Raw genomic sequence first — 18792 nt, 5'->3', positions numbered from 1 at the left:
CTGAGACACACACAGGCACACACATGCAAACACACATACGCATACTGAAACACATACAGTTACTGTAGGAATTTGTTCTGTTATGGTGTTGCACACACACACACACAGACACACACACACACACACACACACACACACACACACACACACACACACACACACACACAGCTATAGCAACACAGTGTAATCCCTAATGCAATAAGGCTCACATTGATGCAGACATTCAACTTGATATGCCAATTCATTAAATACATTAAATTAACTGTATCATTTCGACAGTGCTCTGCAGATCTGTGAATCAGTCGCTCTACAGTTAACAACACTCAAATCTGCTTGTTTCTCAAAAGTCTCCAAAGTAAGTCCTCTGATATGTGTAACGTAATTTATGTAATAAATATTTTATTCAAATGGTATAATTGACTACAAATTGAATTTGTACAATCGTGCAAATTACTATTATAAGCTGGGAATGTGAACTCTGTCAACCTTCATGTAAATCCCAACTGTCTGTAAAAGCTATTACTGTACTATTTTATTACTGTTTTAAAGTGTGGGACTAATGTGGGAGTAAATTGTATAATGCAGTACAGTCTCCACTAGGAAGATTAAATGTCTGAAGTTTGTATGTTCATTATGTTGCTGAAAAAAACCCACATATATTGTCTAAGAATACGACTCAATTGTGTTTAGATAAAGGAGAACATTCCTCTGCAATGGAAAAATCTTAAAAGTGTCACTAAAAAGCATTGGAATCCCTTCCAAATAAGTGTGTCAGGATTTACATGCAAAGTTTTGTCCGTCAAATATTTGTTTAAATTTAACAGAATTTTCGTTACTTACCTGTAGCTGCACAAATACACATTTCATCAGGTTAAACATGTCCTCTAACAGAGTGTAAAAACAACTGAAAACTGATACTTGAAAAAACTGACAGGCATTAAGATATGGCTGAGAAAAGCCAGAAAATATGTTTTTGGCTCATGTGGATGAAAGACACCAAATCCCAGAATGCACTTGCTTCGCTGCTTTATGAGTCCACTTCCAAGCTATGCCTAACGTTTACAGACATTATACACATTATATATAAACGACACACGAAACAGGCTACATTTAGTGCACACACATTATATGCTCCATAAAGTTCAGCTAACGCATACTAGCATTAGCGCTTGGTGGGCTGTAAACACAGAGTATAAACACAGCCGTAAATTTGCGTGGAATGTAGAATGGTCAGCATTTAACAGTCACAAACTCCACCAGCAGTTAGATACAAATCATCCCATTTCTGCAGCAGTCCGTGTTAACACAGCCCACCTCCGCTAGTCTTACCCAGCGACAGAGCAGCAGGCTTGGTAGCTGGATAGTCCGGTACACTGTTGTTCAGCCATGTTTCCACAACAACAAAAACACAGCAGTCTCTGAACTTGCGTTGGGAGTTTTGTTTAAGTTGGATGTAGTCCAGTTTGGTGTCTAATGAGCAGACACTTCTAAGCAGGATTGATGGGACAGGTGGCCGGCTAGCGTTAGCTTTCCACCTGGCTAGCGAATACTCCTGCCCTACTTCCGCGTTTCACCGCAGAGGATGTCCCCTTACCGGCTAGTGGCATCGAGCGACACCGCAGGCTGAGGTACTGGTCTCTGTAGAAGGCGAAGCTCGCGTAGTGTGTCGAGTATTCCGTCTGTAATAAAGTGTCCTGCATATTCTCCGATCTGTACCAATGTATCCGGGTGGTACACATGTGCGGTAGTTTGAATGCACATAATTGTTATAAATTGTTGCTGAAAAAGACAGAGCCTGTTTAGCGAAGCTTCAAGATGGCTGACATTCGGCTTGCTTCGGCATGCTTCGTGTAAAGACGACAGTCCAACCCCTTATGGGCGGGTTGAAAACATGCGGAACTAGCTGGCTGTAGTCCACAGACTCTGGGCAAAAATGCCTCAGATGACGCTAAATGACGATTTTTGCGTCATCGGAGGCTTCTTCCAGACCCAAAATACGGAGCTCTCTCGTCTCAGGGGGATATGAGGGAGGGAAGCACGGTCATTCGAAAATACTACCGGGTTTCTATTGATACAAAGCTTAATGCTAATCGGTGAAGTATCCCTTTAATAAGCTGTTTTAAATTTAAAATGTTCAATGTGTTAACCTTTCTTGATTGCTTCGTTTCCGACCTTGGTCAGAAAACCAGGGGAGACTCGGTACCTCCAGGGCCAACGTTATGAAATGAATAACACCAGGGTTAAAATCCCGTTTCTGGTGAGCAAATGAATGAGCTTGGCTTTCAGTCTGGGGTTTATTTCAGACAACGCACACAAAACGTGTACAAAACTTTAACGTATTCCACCAACTCTGCTCCGGTCTCATCTACACATCTGCTTCCTCTTTCTCTATCTCTCTTCTGCCCACTTTCCTCACACAAACACACACACACACACACACACACACACACACACACACACACACACACACACACACACACACACACACGCACTGAGCTCTCTTAAAGGACAACTTTTCAACATATGCCTTTTCGCGCTGATGTGACTGAGCCTGACCGGAACCCGAATATATTTTCTAAATATCTGTCCGAACCCGGCAGGTACCTTAAGGTCCCGTCGGGCTCGGGTCAGGTATCCATCCTCTAGTCCACAATATACGAAAGGGACACAGCCAGGTTGTTGCTAGTTTATATCCTTGACGTTCCACTTCCAGGATTGCTCCATTGCCAACGGAAATTCCGCTGGATTTCACTAATTTATGCCAGATATCCGTTGCCTTGGGCTTCCTTTGTGTTGGCATTTTAAACTCTGGTCGATTTATGAGGACTATGGTTAACCTTTTCTCAGATCTCTGCAGGTTAAATCCAGACAGCTAGTTAGACTATTTGTCCAATCTGAGTTTTCTGTTGCAGGACTTTCGAACTGTTCCACCAAAACAAGTTCCTTCCCGATTTTGCAGCGGAACCAAGCCAATTCTGCAGCAGGCACCACCGGAATGCTGTGTAGTCTAGCCAGACCCTCCTCTGCAGTGCCGCAGTGGAAGAAGGTCTGGCAAAGTGAGACTAGGTTGTTGCTAATCATGTACAGAACTTTGCGCAATCTCTCTCTACCGTCATTTACTAGGCCTACTCACCTGTCTGAAGGCATTCTGCGAGTGTTGAGCTCTGCAACGTCCTCCACCATCTGCTCCAGGTTCAACTTCTCTGCTGATTCATTCTCAAAGCATGGTATAACCAGTCCACTCCACCTCTCTGTGCTCCTCAAAATTTTCAACCTGAACGAGGCTGTGTAGTCACATCAGAGACTATTGTCACAAACAGCAGAAAGGCTTTACACACTGAAGGGAAAAGTTCCTCAGTGAACGCAGAAGTTCCATCATGAGCATGAGTTAGCATGTCCTATAATTTGGGTCACCTGTTGGTAACGTTGCGTAAACATTATAGGTGTGTTTGATTTGCGTCACTTAGTGTGCTCGTCGGGCCGTGCAGTAAATCAGTGATCAATTAACCTTTTTTTTAATTTTTTAATTTTATTATTATTAATTTATATGTCAAGGTACAATAATGCTAACCATAACCCAAAAGGATGTGATCCTTAATTTGATTGCATTGTTGTGCATTTTTTGTACTGTTCACTAACTGCTAGGCCCGGCCCGGTGCTCAGCACCTCTCACCTCCTGAAACTCAGCCAGTGGATGTACAGATTCAATATATTTGTTTTCCAGAAAGTCACATCTCTGGACATGGCCATTCCTAACCTATACAGATGCAACGAAAACACCAAAGTTACTATAGAAACAAGAAAACCAAGAGAGGAGAGGAGAGGTGTGGAGGCCAGAAAGGCTTATTGAAGAGTGTTTAAAGTTCATCTGTGGAACATTGGTACCCAGCAGACCTTCTATCAACCTGACCTCCTGACCAAAAGCAACAGAGTAATAGACAATTCTTTCTTTGAGCATTTAGATTTGTAACAGTACTCTTGGACACTTGTGTTAGATAGGAGCCCATTTTAATTAACATCTTGAAGACAGTAAAAAAAACAACTTATATTTATTTAGTCTCATGACACATAAACTACCACAAACACTGGATTTCCACACTATGATTGCTATGCTGTTATGATTAATTAGCCCCGACTGTAGACCTGATCATTGCATGTGAATGGCTGCTCCTCTATAATTCTTTTCACATGTCTGTACCATGAGAGTTCTGTAGGCGACCACCTCCATTAACAAATGGGATGAGTAATGATATGGACATGTGAAGGAATGGACAGACTTCATTAAAAAATTTGTGGTGAAATTATGAATAGTTTTCTTTCAAAATAAACAAAACCAAATGCATTGGATGTAACCACAATATATTTCCCCATTCAATTTGCAGTGAGTCTATACATAAAACATCAGAAACACTCCCACGTTGCGCATTTCTGTAGTTGGTTCACTATCAAGTAAAAGACTTTCGGAGTGAAAACAATTATTAGATTGATCTTATCTTTGGTAATACAATTGGCATTGTATTTGTTTTTGCTTGTTTATTTTCTGTTTTGGATCCTACTGTATTTTAACAAATGTTTATTGTGTGAAGCACTTAGTGACTGTCTGTAAAAGGTGCAATATCAAATAAAATTATTATTATTATATTATATATATTATTATATATTATAATTATTGAGTATAATTTGAGTGAGAGAGGTAATTAGTTTATTGTCTCTTATCTCACAGCTGTTACCAACTCAGCCATGCAAGCAGCATTTGTGGTGTCATTACAATGAATGCATTTGCCGACCACAGACGGAACACATTCAGTGGTTATATGATCAGGGAGTTTTCACGTGTTTGAAAATGTCTCACAATGAGAAATCTTTCCATGTCCCAGAAGGGCAAAAATGCATCCACAGGCCATATAAACTACCTTAAACTCACTCAGGCACTAGATTTAGCCATTTAAGTTAATTTACATGTGTTTTATATTTGATTATACTTAAGACACGCATGTACAATCAGTATGGCTCATTATAACTAGCTAGTACTTTTGATACAATCTGAAAGAGTAGTCCTTAAACTCTGGTACTTCGATACCAGACGTGTTGAGCCCCGCAGCCTCCTTTGTGACCCTTGACCTCTAATGAGAAGAACATGGGCCTGATCAAAACCTCTGTGAAAGCGGATTATGCATGGATGCACAACGCCAACTGACACCCGATAGCCGATCAGCAGCAACGACCCCGCGGCCGAGAAATTACAACTTGCATCCCACATCTACAAAGCGTTTGCCGCAGTGAACGGCGAGGCAAAGAGCTTTCAGAGGAGACATCTCATTTACATGGATTTTTTAAAGCAGCTCTTCACACAACAAACTAACACATCTATCATAGGGTGTGTTCAGGTTATTCACTGCATCCTGCGTGTCCTGCCACAAATTCTGGAGCGAGGAGAGATCCTGTTTGTCCGTAAATCAGGCCGAGGGAGCACAGGTAGTCATTACTTCCGAGGGAACAACTGTTTGGAGCTTACGCACATACCTCTTGCCTTCCAATACCCCCAGGCGGCCATCAATACCGCCAAGCCCGACAGCTGCAATACAACACTTGGCTGTCTCCACCTAGCCCAGAAGTTCACTGTCAACACCTTACAAATACACACATCTGCACAGCTGTAAATACCCTGTAATATAGAACCAGAAACACCTCTGTGGTCTGACATCTCAATTCCGCTCTCTTCTCCTTTTTATCTCCCTCCAGTCTTCTTGTCAATGTCATGGTGTTTGATATCTTGATTCTGGCGTGGTCCTTTGGAAGTTTGCTGTGGGACAGTGTGAAAACACATTTGCTTTGAATTCTTGCACCTGGGCACACTTGCATAAACTAACACAAATATGTGCTCACTGTTGTCAGGTTAATGGCAATAGACAGAATTACAGATTTGGGTCAACAGATATCCGTGTGGTTATTTTTATGTATCAACTCGTCTTGCTTTGCCAGACCCTCCTCCAAAGTGCGCTGAAGGAGGGTCTGGCTACTTCATGGGGATGGGAGGAAAACGTGCTCTGGTTTAATGGCAATTCTTTAAACCAATCAGAATCCTCATGGGCGGCACTAAACTCTGCACAGAGCCACTGCAAAATAGTCATGCGAGAGAAAACTCAGATTGGACAGATAGTATAGCTAGCTGTCTCAATTTACCCTGCAGAGATCTGAGGAGCAGTCAACAATAGTCACCGAATTTAAAATTTCAACACAAAGAAAGCAGAAGTAAACGGAAAATACAAGCATCCAGCGGAATTTCCTGCTGCACCGGAGCAATCCCGGAAGTGGAACATAATGGATATGGATTATCAACTAACACCAGGCGGTCACAGTCTTGATAATTCTTTTTTGAGGCATATCTTGAAGTTTGAGGCTCTCCCTTTAAATCAAAAGATACACTGAATTGTGTTACTTGGCCATTCCTAAACTAACAAAGAATAACACGTGTTTTATTTTGATTAAAAAATAAATTAAAAGCTCTTACTGACCTATGTACTAGTTTTAAAATGATTATAATGATAGATTCCTGATGCAGGGGGGAAGACAATATCACTTAATTAGGGAGCTTCCAGCGCCGGTCCAACCTGTGCCACCTACTGGGAAGACCCCACTCCCATGCACTATATCTGATCTTAATGTGTCCACCTGGGTCACTGGACACAGAAAAAACACTTAAAATGGAGACAGTGAAAAGGGAGTATAATGTGTGCATGTGCCTTTGTCTGTGTATCCTGTAAGATCCCTACAGGGGCTCTAAGCAGACTGGCTTGCTCATTACACCAATCACATCAAAGTAAGCACTTCCCTCCGTTAAATCTAGTTTATTTCCCTGAATTCTGGTTCCTAGTTCGACCCCCCACTGCCTCTGTCTGCCTGTCTTTCGCAGCAAGTCATCTTTACTCATTGTTTTTTCTCCAGCCAAATGTGAAGCTCATGTTAACTCACTGGCAACTGCCTGATCCTTACATTTGGAAAGAGCTCCAAATGAGGAAGTATAACATCTGACAATAGACATTCATATGTAAGAAAGGACATCTACTTCAAAGCATGAGTGCAAATATGAGATTAGTGGAAAAATAACCTGCAAAAATTTGTTCTGTCACTGACTTGTTATTGACAATGTCTAAATGAGGACAAACACCACCAACCAGTACTGTAGTCCTTTCTTTTGACTATTGCCATTCTCAGCTCAGTATGCAAAATGGTACAACCTTTACATTGCTAAATTGTGCTATTACTGTAACAGGGTGTGGCAACTGGTGATTTCCATACGTGTGTATTATGAGGGACTTTTCTGTCTCTCAAAGTTTTAATCACCTCTCAAACATCTCAATTTGTAAAATGTTTTTTGGAATGTTTTGCTTCTCCCCCCTCACTATTTCCTTGACTCTCCTCTGACCTCAGTGAACTAATTAGTTCATGGCATTGTAGACCCATGAAAGTGAGGGGCAGAGTGGGTAAATTATTGAGTTGCAGGACCAGACGAATGCAAAAGCTCTGATTTTTGCCTAGAGATGACTTAAAAATTAAATTAAAATGTACGAAATGTATGCATTTGCTGTTGTGCTTCTCCAATAAAATATATTGTGATTATAGTGTGTGGTTCAAACATTTGAAGCCTGTTTTAGCCTTTTCCTGGTGTCCCTTTGCGGTTTCCCTTTTTGGGGAGATGTACAGTAGTTTGTTCTTTGCAGCTGACTGATAAATAAACAATAGACAAGAATGAAGTTCTTGAAATATTTATTGTCTTTGTTACAAGAAACATGGAGAAATCACTGTGGAGACACACAAAATGGGAGACTTGAATGCTGTTAGTATGTGCATACTCCTATAAAGGCCAAATACAGTAAGCACAATGAATTGAGGTGAATGGTTGTTTCTGTAAAAGTCAAGGCAAAAAAATACCAAGTGTTTCACTAAGAGATAGTAACAGTCATGTATTAGGGGAGGCCTAAATATGAGATCATTAAAAGAATTAAACAGCTATTAAGATATTAAGCATTAGAATTAAGTTTTTCAATGCCTTGAAAAAGAGTACTATAATACTTTACTCAACAGAAAGTAGTGTTCCTTTAAATGCATTTTACACAAGTAAAAGTAAAAATATTTGAGTAAAAATGTACTCAGATAAAAGTAAAAAGTAGGTTAGTTAAAACGTATTCTGAGTAAAAGTTACTGTGCTACAATTTAAAAGGTAAATATTCTTATAAGAATATACGTATGTGGGCTAATTATTATAGCCATTTAATTAAAGAAAACATTTAGGCTACAAAACAACGTCAATGCATCAACGTCAAACCACGGACACCTTATGTCCACACCAACACAACTGATTATCAATTATACAACACCTTCCTCAGTGCAGCCTTAGAAGAATTAACCAGGAAGGAGACAAAACTTAGACAATACACAAAATGGCTGACAATAAATAAAAAGTGTAAAGACACCGTGACGGGTGCAACAAACAGCCACATAAATAACCTGCCACTTCTTACAGAATCAACAGTACAATAAAACATCACCTATGGGCAGACAACACAAAAGATGTATAAACAATATAAACTCCACAGCAGCTGTAGCCAAAAAAATGCATATTAAAGCATAGGAAAGACTGCACTGGTTTTACACAACTTGTAGTGTAATGAACACACACGCACACAACGCTATCTACTTTTGTACTAGCAACTTTGAAGTTCTCCTCTGGAGAGAGTTAGACCTTTACCATGTTATTCTAGGAATTCTGTAAATTGCTTAGTTTGATCACAAACTTTCCTATTTTGCATGGTTTCCCAAAGATGCCCATTTTCTCTCTATCTTTTACACACACACACACACACACACAAAACAAGAGACCAGCTGGTCCTGAATCATTCTGACATATGCATACAGTGCACAGGGACTTGTGTTGCTATATCAGGAGAGCTGAACTAACCCAAACCCATTCTCGACCTTGTCTTGCTTGTTTGCTTGAGAGTGCCTGTAACTGCATTTTCATCAATAATAGATTTTCTGTATACTGATTGATCTCTTCACACAATGTAAGTAATTCATTGAACAGAGTCTCTAAGACAGATTTATTTAAATAACTTTAAAAAAACAGCAGTAAAAGAAAACATCTATTGAACCTACAGTAAATAGGAGTAAAACGTTTGTACAAAAATATGTCATTTTGTCAGCCCAAACATGATACATGATTATCATTTGAGGTATACAGATCAGTAATAAGACTAACTTGAGCATGCTGTATCTCCTGTACATGGTATATAAATATTTACAGTCATTCAACATGAATGCATTGTCATCACCACAAGCAAACTCTTAGTTTGTTTTTGTTTTTTTTCCCAATCTCACTAATTCAACTATATGTTTCAATATCATCAAATGATCACCTCTAATAACCGTCAGTCTGTACTGCTGGGGAAACTAAAGTAATTAGCCGATGAAAGCTGTAGGAAAGACCTATGTGTCATGTTCCAATCCAGGAGAGATGAATGCAATTAGATATTCACAACCCAATATTACATAAAACTGCTTGTCGAAATCTTTTCAATAATTTTATTTTGACCTCTATATATTTCAGGGTTAGTCTTTCACGCCCCATTATTGTAACTCTGAGTTAGATTTTGCTTGCTCATGAATTGATCTGTCATTGCAATTTTGCAGTTATGTGTCACATTCTGCTTCATCGTCCAACCGGTGAATATAGACAGCTAACCCTGAATGATTTTTACCACACCCCTCACTGCTTTGCTGTCCTCACCACCCTCCCTCGCTCCTGTTTTTCCCACTCTTCCTCCCTCTATCTGTGTTGTCTCCTGTTCCTGCTCTTCTTCATTTCCTGTACATGTTTCCATTTGCCAGCTCCTAAGCCTCTTCCTCGCACCCTTGTCGGCCTCTTCTCCAGCCACAATGAATCGCAATACTCCTCCAGAGAGCCAAAGGGAGAGCTCATCACTCTCAGGTAGTCTTTATAACGCTGACGGGACTCCACGCTGTGGCGTAGTTCCACCGTGGGGTCTTCACTGGGCTTGGGCTTCCCATCCAGTTGTCCATGTGTAACAAGTTGTAGCTTGAGACGGAGGAGAGTGTGGGTGAAGTGTGTGTGCTCTTGAGCTACGCAGACATACACGCCAGCATCAGAGGTTTGGAGGGAGCGAATCAGGAGACCTCGATCTGTGTGTACGACACGATCATCCAGCCTGACCTGGGAGACAAAAAGAAACATACAGAGCTTCATCATAAAAAACTAGGTCATGTAACTACAGCTGCCTTCGCTTAGTACACAATACAGACTTGTGGGATATATTCTCTTTATAATTTAAGATTTAAAGCTTTACTATAAAACAAGAAATTCTCTCTCCCAACTCTCCCATTACAAAACATTACGTTTGATACCTGCCTTCCTGTTTACACACATACATTTCCACGCCTGATTTATATCCAAGGTGTGTTAAACATGGTAATGACCCCTGAAAAAGGAAACGTATTGAATTGGGTGTGGTGTCAGGGGCCAGGGGTCATTATCTGGTGTAGAGAGATCTATAGATGCATGATGAGTGTAAGCAGCAAGCAAAGGCTACAGAAGGTATTTGACAAAAGGTGTGTGTGTGTGTGTGTGTGTGTGTGTGTGTGTGTGTGTGTGTGCACGTGCGTGCATGTGCATGCGCGCGTGTGCTTGTCGTTATAAGGTGTAAGGGTAAGTGCTAACGTTTATGATCTGCTCTTTTCATTTAGCATCCACCATGATTCATGAGGTGGCATGGCTGATGTCAGGGCCTAAAACAACACAGCTGTGTTCAGAGGACAGAGAAAGAACGTGACAGTGTGTGTGTGTCCGTGCATGTGTGGATGCTTCAAAAGGATACCTCCCACAGCTCCGACCCCCCAGAGGTGTAAATGATAAGAAAGCTTGAGAAGGAGGCCAGGCATAAACTGCATGTAGAAAGCAATACTTTTGTGTTTATTCTTCTATATACTTATGGATGTGTGTGTGTGTGTGTGTGTGTGTGTGTGTGGCTCTGTGGTGGTTTCTAGGTCTGACACTGATGATGTGTTGTCCAGCCAGAGGCAGACCCCCAGGCCTCAGAGGCTCTTTGGACCTTGACCCTTACCCACATTAGATTTACTAGTCTGACTCCCATCACATTTTTGTTTCATGACACACCTCACTGACTGTGACAAAACACATGGGATATATATATATATATATATATATATATATATATATATATATATATATATATATATATATATATCTCTTACTTGTGCAAAGCCTCTGTGAAGACGGTGGGCAATTTTTAAAATCATTCAATCAGTATTTATGTGTTTTTGTGTGTTTCTTTAAAGCCATCCTCCCTCTGCCATCTAAAATCAAAGGCATCTGTGACTAAATGGCAATGCCAGACTTTTAAATTCACCCAGATGGTCTGTCTTTATTTGTGTACCTGTGTGTGCGTATGTGCCTGTGTGTGTCTGGGCATGTGATTAAGCCAACAAATAGCGATACAGCTTTAAAGCTTACTGTATGGAGCTCTGTGTTCATAGGGACACTTACAGTACATGCACATTTGTGTGCATGTGGGAACAAGTGTGCATGCATGTGGAGTAAGGTTAACCTAATGAAACACTTTAACTGTTAAATGAAGCACAAATAAGTGTGCTTAAGCTTTAAGCTATGTTTAAGTGTCAGGTTAAGAACTTCCCATGCTTCCAGGAAGGCTGTGCTTTATTCTAATGAACACCATGAAATGTAACGTCATCCATGCTTTTCTTATTGCAAATTTCCCAATGGGCCTGCATTCCAGGCTCCAGGTGGTGAATACACACACATGCACTAACAGACACAAATAAACATGCTGTGAGAAAGTCAGAGGAATCTCTTCCAGCTCAAATATTTAATAGCTGACTTTTTACAAGGGGATAAGAGGAGGGAGAGTGCGTGTGTGTGTGTGTGTGTGTGTGAGTGTATGATGAGAATAAGTGTTGGGGGGGCTGCAGGTGCTGCAAGCAGCTGGTCGAGGATGCCTTCATCAAAACCCATCAGAAGGCAGAACGTGTGGAGAGAGACGCAGAAGGGAAGAGACTGTGGGAAATTGTGGAGACGACAAACACAGTAGACGGAGTAAGCAGCGTGAAGGAAGGAATAAAGTGAGGAGAGATTAAGGTGGGACTGATGAGGGAGGTTGAGGGACAGAGGAGGACAAGGGATGACAGACAGAAGTGAACAGGGTGGGAAGAAAAGCACAGGGAGTGAGAGGTTGACATGAGCCAGACACTTCAGAAATCACCTTGTCCACAAGACCACCTTGTCCTTCATGAGGGAAGCCCTAAATCACCATTACCATCTGATCTAAAAGGGCCACTCTTGTAGGGCTGTGTGATAAATAATAAATACATTTTTTTTTAATATGGGTTTGATATTCTTTCCAATAAAGTTTCAGTTTGTAAAATGCAGGTAATCAGGCTGCAGTATTTTTTTGTACTTGACACAGCTGCCAGTAAGAAGAAGAAAACATTGACTAAAACTGGAAAGAACAAAAGCAACAGAAGTGAGGAAATTGTCACGTAGCACCAATTGCAAGAAAGCTATTTGAATATCTTCAAAGTAACAAAGCTCAGATAAAGACAAAAACATTGTGTGCTACACAGTTCAAACTAAGACACACACACACAAACACACACAGCTAATCTCTTCCATCACCTGAAAAGTCCACAGAGTGAGTTTCTTTGACCTCCAGCTTGGTGTGGTTCACTTGGACTCCTTTACTTTGTTTTGACTGTCAGCCGCATTGCTAGCGTTCAGCCAAAAAAACAATCAATCAAGTGCTTAATCCACATGAGAAAGAAGCAAAACGGAGTGAAAACTAACTAGCACTTGTTTTATAGCTAAAGACGTGTTGCTTGTAAGGGGAATAGATATAGAACACTTATCTAAGCATTAGGCTCACAGTCAGGATTAAGAAAATATTTCTAACTACTTCATATTTTTTATTATTCAGTTTAAAAGCCATATAATCTGACATGTTACTTAAATGCTAATGTATTAGCTCTTTAAAAAAGAATGTATTTTTCAGCCATGTGTAATTACTTAAATGGCCACAGAAGTAATACAAAGAAATACATTTGATATATGAATCATAACAGTTGCATCTGGTTTCAGTCATTATCAGGACATTCTTCAAGCACCAAAACCTTTTTAAATTTATCATGATAAATATAAACATTGGTGTTACATGTGCCTCTGCTGTGTGTATCTTGTTTTCTCTCTCTTTCTCTCTCTCTCTCTATCTCTCCGTCCCTTGTTCCCCCTTCTCCCTCTGCCTACACCTGAGTGTAATCAGTGGTCAGGTAGAGTGGGGGAGGTGATAAGAAGGCAGAGAGTGAAGTTACAGTTGCACATGGAGAGCATGTTAGTGAGGAAGAAACTCCTCACTTTTTTCTCCACAAGCAGGTTTGTGTTTCCCAACCTCCATTCACACTTAGGTGGTGGAGTTTTGTTATTTTAGTTTATTGTGTTAGTTTGGTTTGGAGGTTACCGGTAGTTCAGTTATTCGTCTCTTTTGTTTGTTTTAGGATTAGTTGATCCTGTTTAGGTAATTTAGGGGGAGACGTGGGCAGCAACCTCCTTGGTTGTTACTTTTGGGAATATTTTTGAAAAATTTAATAAACCTTGTTGTTAACCTTGTGTCTGGCATCCTTTTTATATGCTGCATCCTCCAATCCCTTTTTGAGCCTTGGTTAGATTCTTTAAATGAAGGCCGTAACAATTGGTCATTATGACAAAGCCGTGTAAAAAAAAATGTAGCTATAAAGCCCAGCCTTTGTCTCAATTATCATTCAATATGAAATGTGTCATAGACATTTTGACCCCCCAAAAAAAAAAAAAAAAGGGCGAAAAAAAAGAATTGTAACCCAGGTAGTGGCTCTCTCTACCTTTTCATTGGCAGAGAAGACCGTGAGATTAAATTTCAGTAATTCATTCAGAAATTAATTGTATGTACATGCAAAACACAGCCACACCTCTTGACGTTATAATAAACACTGAAATTGCTGTGTATTATATTCTGTACTTTTTTGGCTTCTGTGTCTATCATATGACAGTCCTGAGGGAGGAAGAACTCCAGCATTCACTGCTTCATCACTTTGTCTACAGTGCAATAGGTCACATATCATTGCATGCCTAGGCACACAAACACAGAAAACTCCCCATTGTGTTCATTACCCCAAAACACATGGCTGTCCCTAGGGAGCGCTCTGTTATGATTTCTGCTGTAGGGGATCATAAAGAAACACACGCACACACACCAAGGGAAACACAGGGCTTTCTGCTGTGCGGGCCTATAAAGGAACTCCTGGGTCTTTAGTGGCCTCTGCACCTGTCTGTGTGTTTACATTCACCCCTAAGAGAGAGGACAGGGGACCAGTCGTGGGAGTAAATAAGTGTAGCAGGAAGTGGGGAGGAATGAGTGGGTTGAGTGGTAAGAAGGCCACTCGCAGTGGGTGGAGGAAGGTTTTTATGTTTGGATAGGGGAGGGGAGAGCACTGAGGTGCTGAGTAAGCAGGTCTCTGTTGTCTCACTCAGGAGACAAGTGTCCTCATCAATGAGTTTCTTTCCACACCTCAAATACAAACACATTCAACTCTCTGTCCCTATATGTCCTTCTGTCCACCACCTTGTCTCCCAGAATCTGAGTTTTAAAGTGACTTTGGTCTTGTGAAATGACAGCAAAAATGAAAAAGTACAAATTTGTTTAACAGTTCTGTAAATAAACATACATTTGCACCACAGATATTTATTTTAACTTCTTTACAACAGCTGGAAATTCTGCTTCCAATATGCCCTAAAAGGGACATTGTCTATATTCTGTTTGTTTTAAGTGATGCTTTGTGTAGGTCAGTATTTTATATATTTATATTTTCTGATCCACCACTCCATTTTCCCGTCCAGAACACAACTGAAACAATCATAGTCTCCCTTTGAACCTACGGTGTTCCACGGGGGAAAGCAGTTGCATTCTAGCATGAATATTTGCAAAAAATGCAACAAAAAAAAGGTTAAATGTGTAAATTTGCATGTTTTTTCTCCCCCATTTTTCATATAAAATAGATTATGTCCCATCCCTAGGTGGGTCTGGTTTAAGTCACTCATCAACTTCCTCAAAACCAGATGAGCTGCAGAAAATTTCAGAAAGCCCTGGACACTCATAACCATCAATAATGACATTATTCAAGGATCTAGTGAGAACTTGGATTGCTCCCTTATTACCTATAATTCCACAACGGATGTGACTTTTGGGTATTCAAGCTGTGAACAGTATCCTAAAGGTCAAAGCACTGTTTTCTATCTTCCCCAAAATAAGCAGGACCTGCAGCAATGTGATTTGTGGCACAAACATTTTCTGATGGGTTCAAGGCTCAGACCACATTGCCGGTAATGTTGAAGTCAGGTTGGATGCTTTGAAGTACTTATGTAAGAAATTACTGTTGCAGTGAAAAATGTCCTTCTTTGGCCCTGTAACTTCCCTGCTGGCATGAAGAAAATGTAACCCCTCAGGTCTAGTAGGAAAAGGAAAAAGGTCCACCTTCAGACTTTACAGAGAGTGAAGAAAGAAAGGGAAGTAAGGAAAGGAAAAAGTGGGGAGATCATTCATGTTTGGGTGGTGTCTGACCTCCTCCCTGCGTTCAGATCCATGTCTCTGTATGTACCACCGGATCAGAGCCTGTTGAGATTTGGGGATACACTCGAGGAAGGTGGAGTTGCTCTGCACCCCATAGAGGACCCTCTCCTCCACCCGTCCCCCAACAAGACCTAAAGAAAATATTCTGTTATTGATCCAATGGTCTTTTTCTCTGGTTCTAAAAAACAGTATGTCATGTAGGTATCCTCTAGCGACTTTTTAAGTGATTCATTTATTTGATCGCTGGCTGTGTGTTTACAGCTTGCAAAGAGAAAAACAGAGTCCTTACAAAGAGAGATACAGGCTGAACTTAGGATAACAAAGTCTACATACTGTCTTCTGTGTCCCAGCACTGACTGGCAGGGTCTCCATGCTTGATGTCCTGTCTTCTGGCTCGCCTGGAGAACAAACACACCGTTTATTAAGATTAGATTATGAAATGTCACCAATGTGTTTTTCTCTGATTTGGTTAAAATGTAGAATTGATTATTATATTTAGGAATTTGCACTTTAGCTTCAGTAATACCGCCATCAGAGTTCAAACACAAAAATAGCCAAACTGAATGTAACACTGGACAAGCTGAAAATAATAGCTTACGTAAAAAATATATGAATACCATGAAAAAGGACAGTGCCAATAACCATATTTTCTCATACAAAACATCATTCAAATTAGTTTTCTGTGCTTTTCAACTGGACCAGAAGTTAATGAAAAGAACACATCTCAAACTGGGATATGTTTTCTCAAATGTCAGATTTGCATATTGGGGAAATAAATAACGTAAATAACGTTTCTTTGGTCTCTAGTTTGGCAATGCTCTCTTGGGCTTCTACAGTTTGTATTGATTTCACCTCCTCCACCTCCTGTTAGTCTTGTGCGATGGGACATCTGTAGCCTACACTCAGTATATCTATCACTATATCAGCTTTCAAAAAGATGTGGAGACCAAACGCAGGGCCTCCACTTTTCCACAAACCATAACAGCTTCCCCACTGGCCAATAATATGGCAGTGTGACCTCTAACTGTAGGGTCTAGATTCTGTAGAGCCTTGGTTCGTGCAAGCAAGCACACAAACAAAAAACACAGATACACAGGCAGTACGCACACACATGCATTTCCCCTCTCCAGGACTTCACTCTATGTAGAGGTGTGAAATGACAGCAGCAATAATCAGTGAGGAACGGCATCTCTAATCAAAGCCTCACATGGACTAATACCCTCTGGCATGAAATAAATGCTGAAAACGTGACAAGAACTTTGCCTAACAGTCCCAGAATAAAGAACCAGCCCCGGGAACAAACACACACACACACACACACACACACACACACACACACACACACACACACACACGCACACCATGGATAAATAAGCAGGGCAACAAAGGGTCACATATTTTCAGGCTTATTGCTGTAAAACATGCTATGCCACAACATAATAATTCAAAAATTCTAATCACCATGACATTAATGTGCACCAGCTCTGCATACACAAGAGCAGGGGTCTTCAACGTTTTTTAAGCCAAGGACCCCTTAACTAAGAGAGACAGAGCAGGGACCCCCTACTACATAAATAAATATATAAATAATTAATTTGCATATTAAACTGGACCAACAATAACGTGTAGGGCAGCCTAAAGCCTTCATACATACCTTTTTAGTGCATAGAATAAAAGCTATTAAAATAGCCTAATAATTGTTGGCATGATTTTATAAATCATGTTTTAATCTTAAACATACATGTGGCACAATGAATCCTTAGAATTAATTGTATCTGTGGATGATCTTAGTGACTACCTTACCTACAGGCCAGTAAGCAGTGGGGATTTATATTTGCTAATAATATGTTGGATTCAGACTTTTTCATTTTTTTAAATTGTTTTAAAAACATTAACAATAACTCGGAGGCCCCCCTGACTCTGAGGAGGAAGTAAATCTAAAAGTAAATTTTAAGTAGTACATTTTGAATTTGCATTGTGTGTTTTGTGGTTACACATGTACGCATGAGTGCATGCATGTCTGTGTACAGGTTACAAATGCATATGTTTAATTTTGTAATTTCCCATCCAAATTTGTGTGAAAAATTTAATTTCTTAACATTTAACTTACAGTGTTTCTACTTGTTTCTAAGTGTATATTGGGTGGGGTTAAGCAGTGTACAACTGAGTAACTCTGTGCAATGAACTGACATGACCTGTTACCTTAAAGGTCCCATGACATGGTGCTCTTTGGATGCTTTTATATAGACCTATAAACACCTAGGCTGCCAGCATGGTGGCCCAATGGTTAGCACTGTGGCCTCACAGCAAGAAAGTTCTGGGTTCAAATCCAGGTTGTTCCGGGCCTTTCTGTGTGGAGTTTGCATGTTTTCTCCATGTTTGCGTGGGTTTTCCACAGTTTCCCCCACCATCAAAAACATGTACTAGGTTCTTCAGTCAGTGCCCTTGATCAAGGCACTGTGATTGGCTGCCCACTGCTCCCTTGAGGGATGGGTTAAATGCATGAATGAATGAATTTTGCTACATGTGTATGTGACAATAAAAGTACCTTTACCTAAACATAATACTGTATCTGAAGTCCCTTTCCCAAAATTCAGCCTTGGTGCAGAATTACAGCCACTAGAGCCAGTCCCACAATGAGCTTTCCTTAGTATGTGCAATTTCTGTGTCTGTAGCTATTGAGGAGGAGAGAGGGGGGGGCAAGGTGGAGGGTGGAGGGTGGGGGTGTGGCCTTGACCAACTGCCACTTTGCTCATTTGAAAGCCATGATGTCTCTCTCTCATGGGTGGGCCAAATTCTCTGCAAAGCAGAGAAAGGGGAGGTAACCTTGCTCCTTATGACCACATAAGGAGCAAGATTCCAGATCGGCCCATCTGAGCTTTCATTTTCTCAAAGGCAGAGCAGGATACCCAGGGCTCGGTTTACACCTATTGCCATTTCTAGCCACTGGGGGACCATAGGCAGGCTCGGGGAACGCATATTAATGTTAAAAAACCTCATAAAGTGAAATTTTCATGACATGGGACCTTTAAATATTTAAAAAAGAATTAAACATTATGATATAATGATTATGACTTGAAATTATTAT

General features: G+C 40.5%; 1 protein-coding gene across 2 annotated transcripts in view; it reads right to left on the bottom strand.

Moving 5' to 3' along the window:
* Positions 1-7750: 7750 nt before the first annotated feature.
* The window catches only part of sema3d (sema domain, immunoglobulin domain (Ig), short basic domain, secreted, (semaphorin) 3D), a 37880-nt gene continuing 26838 nt past the window's right edge, over positions 7751-18792 (bottom strand). Inside the window, exons 16-18 of one of the 2 annotated variants that reach the window (XM_028585857.1) lie at positions 16038-16102; positions 15696-15835; positions 7751-10231 (exon numbers count right to left, since the gene is read on the bottom strand). In XM_028585857.1, coding sequence (XP_028441658.1) covers positions 9827-10231; positions 15696-15835; positions 16038-16102 — 610 coding nt within the window. In that variant the 3' untranslated portion in view covers positions 7751-9826. Of the gene's footprint in view, positions 10232-12679; positions 12819-15695; positions 15836-16037; positions 16103-18792 lie in introns of those variants that run through there. The other variant, XM_028585858.1, reaches the window with a different exon arrangement.

Source organism: Perca flavescens, chromosome 8 (genome assembly GCF_004354835.1).
Source record: "Perca flavescens isolate YP-PL-M2 chromosome 8, PFLA_1.0, whole genome shotgun sequence".
In the NCBI taxonomy this organism is placed as follows: Eukaryota; Metazoa; Chordata; class Actinopteri; order Perciformes; family Percidae; genus Perca; species Perca flavescens.
Note: the sequence above shows the minus strand (reverse complement) of the source record. Positions and strands in the feature narration are given on the sequence as shown.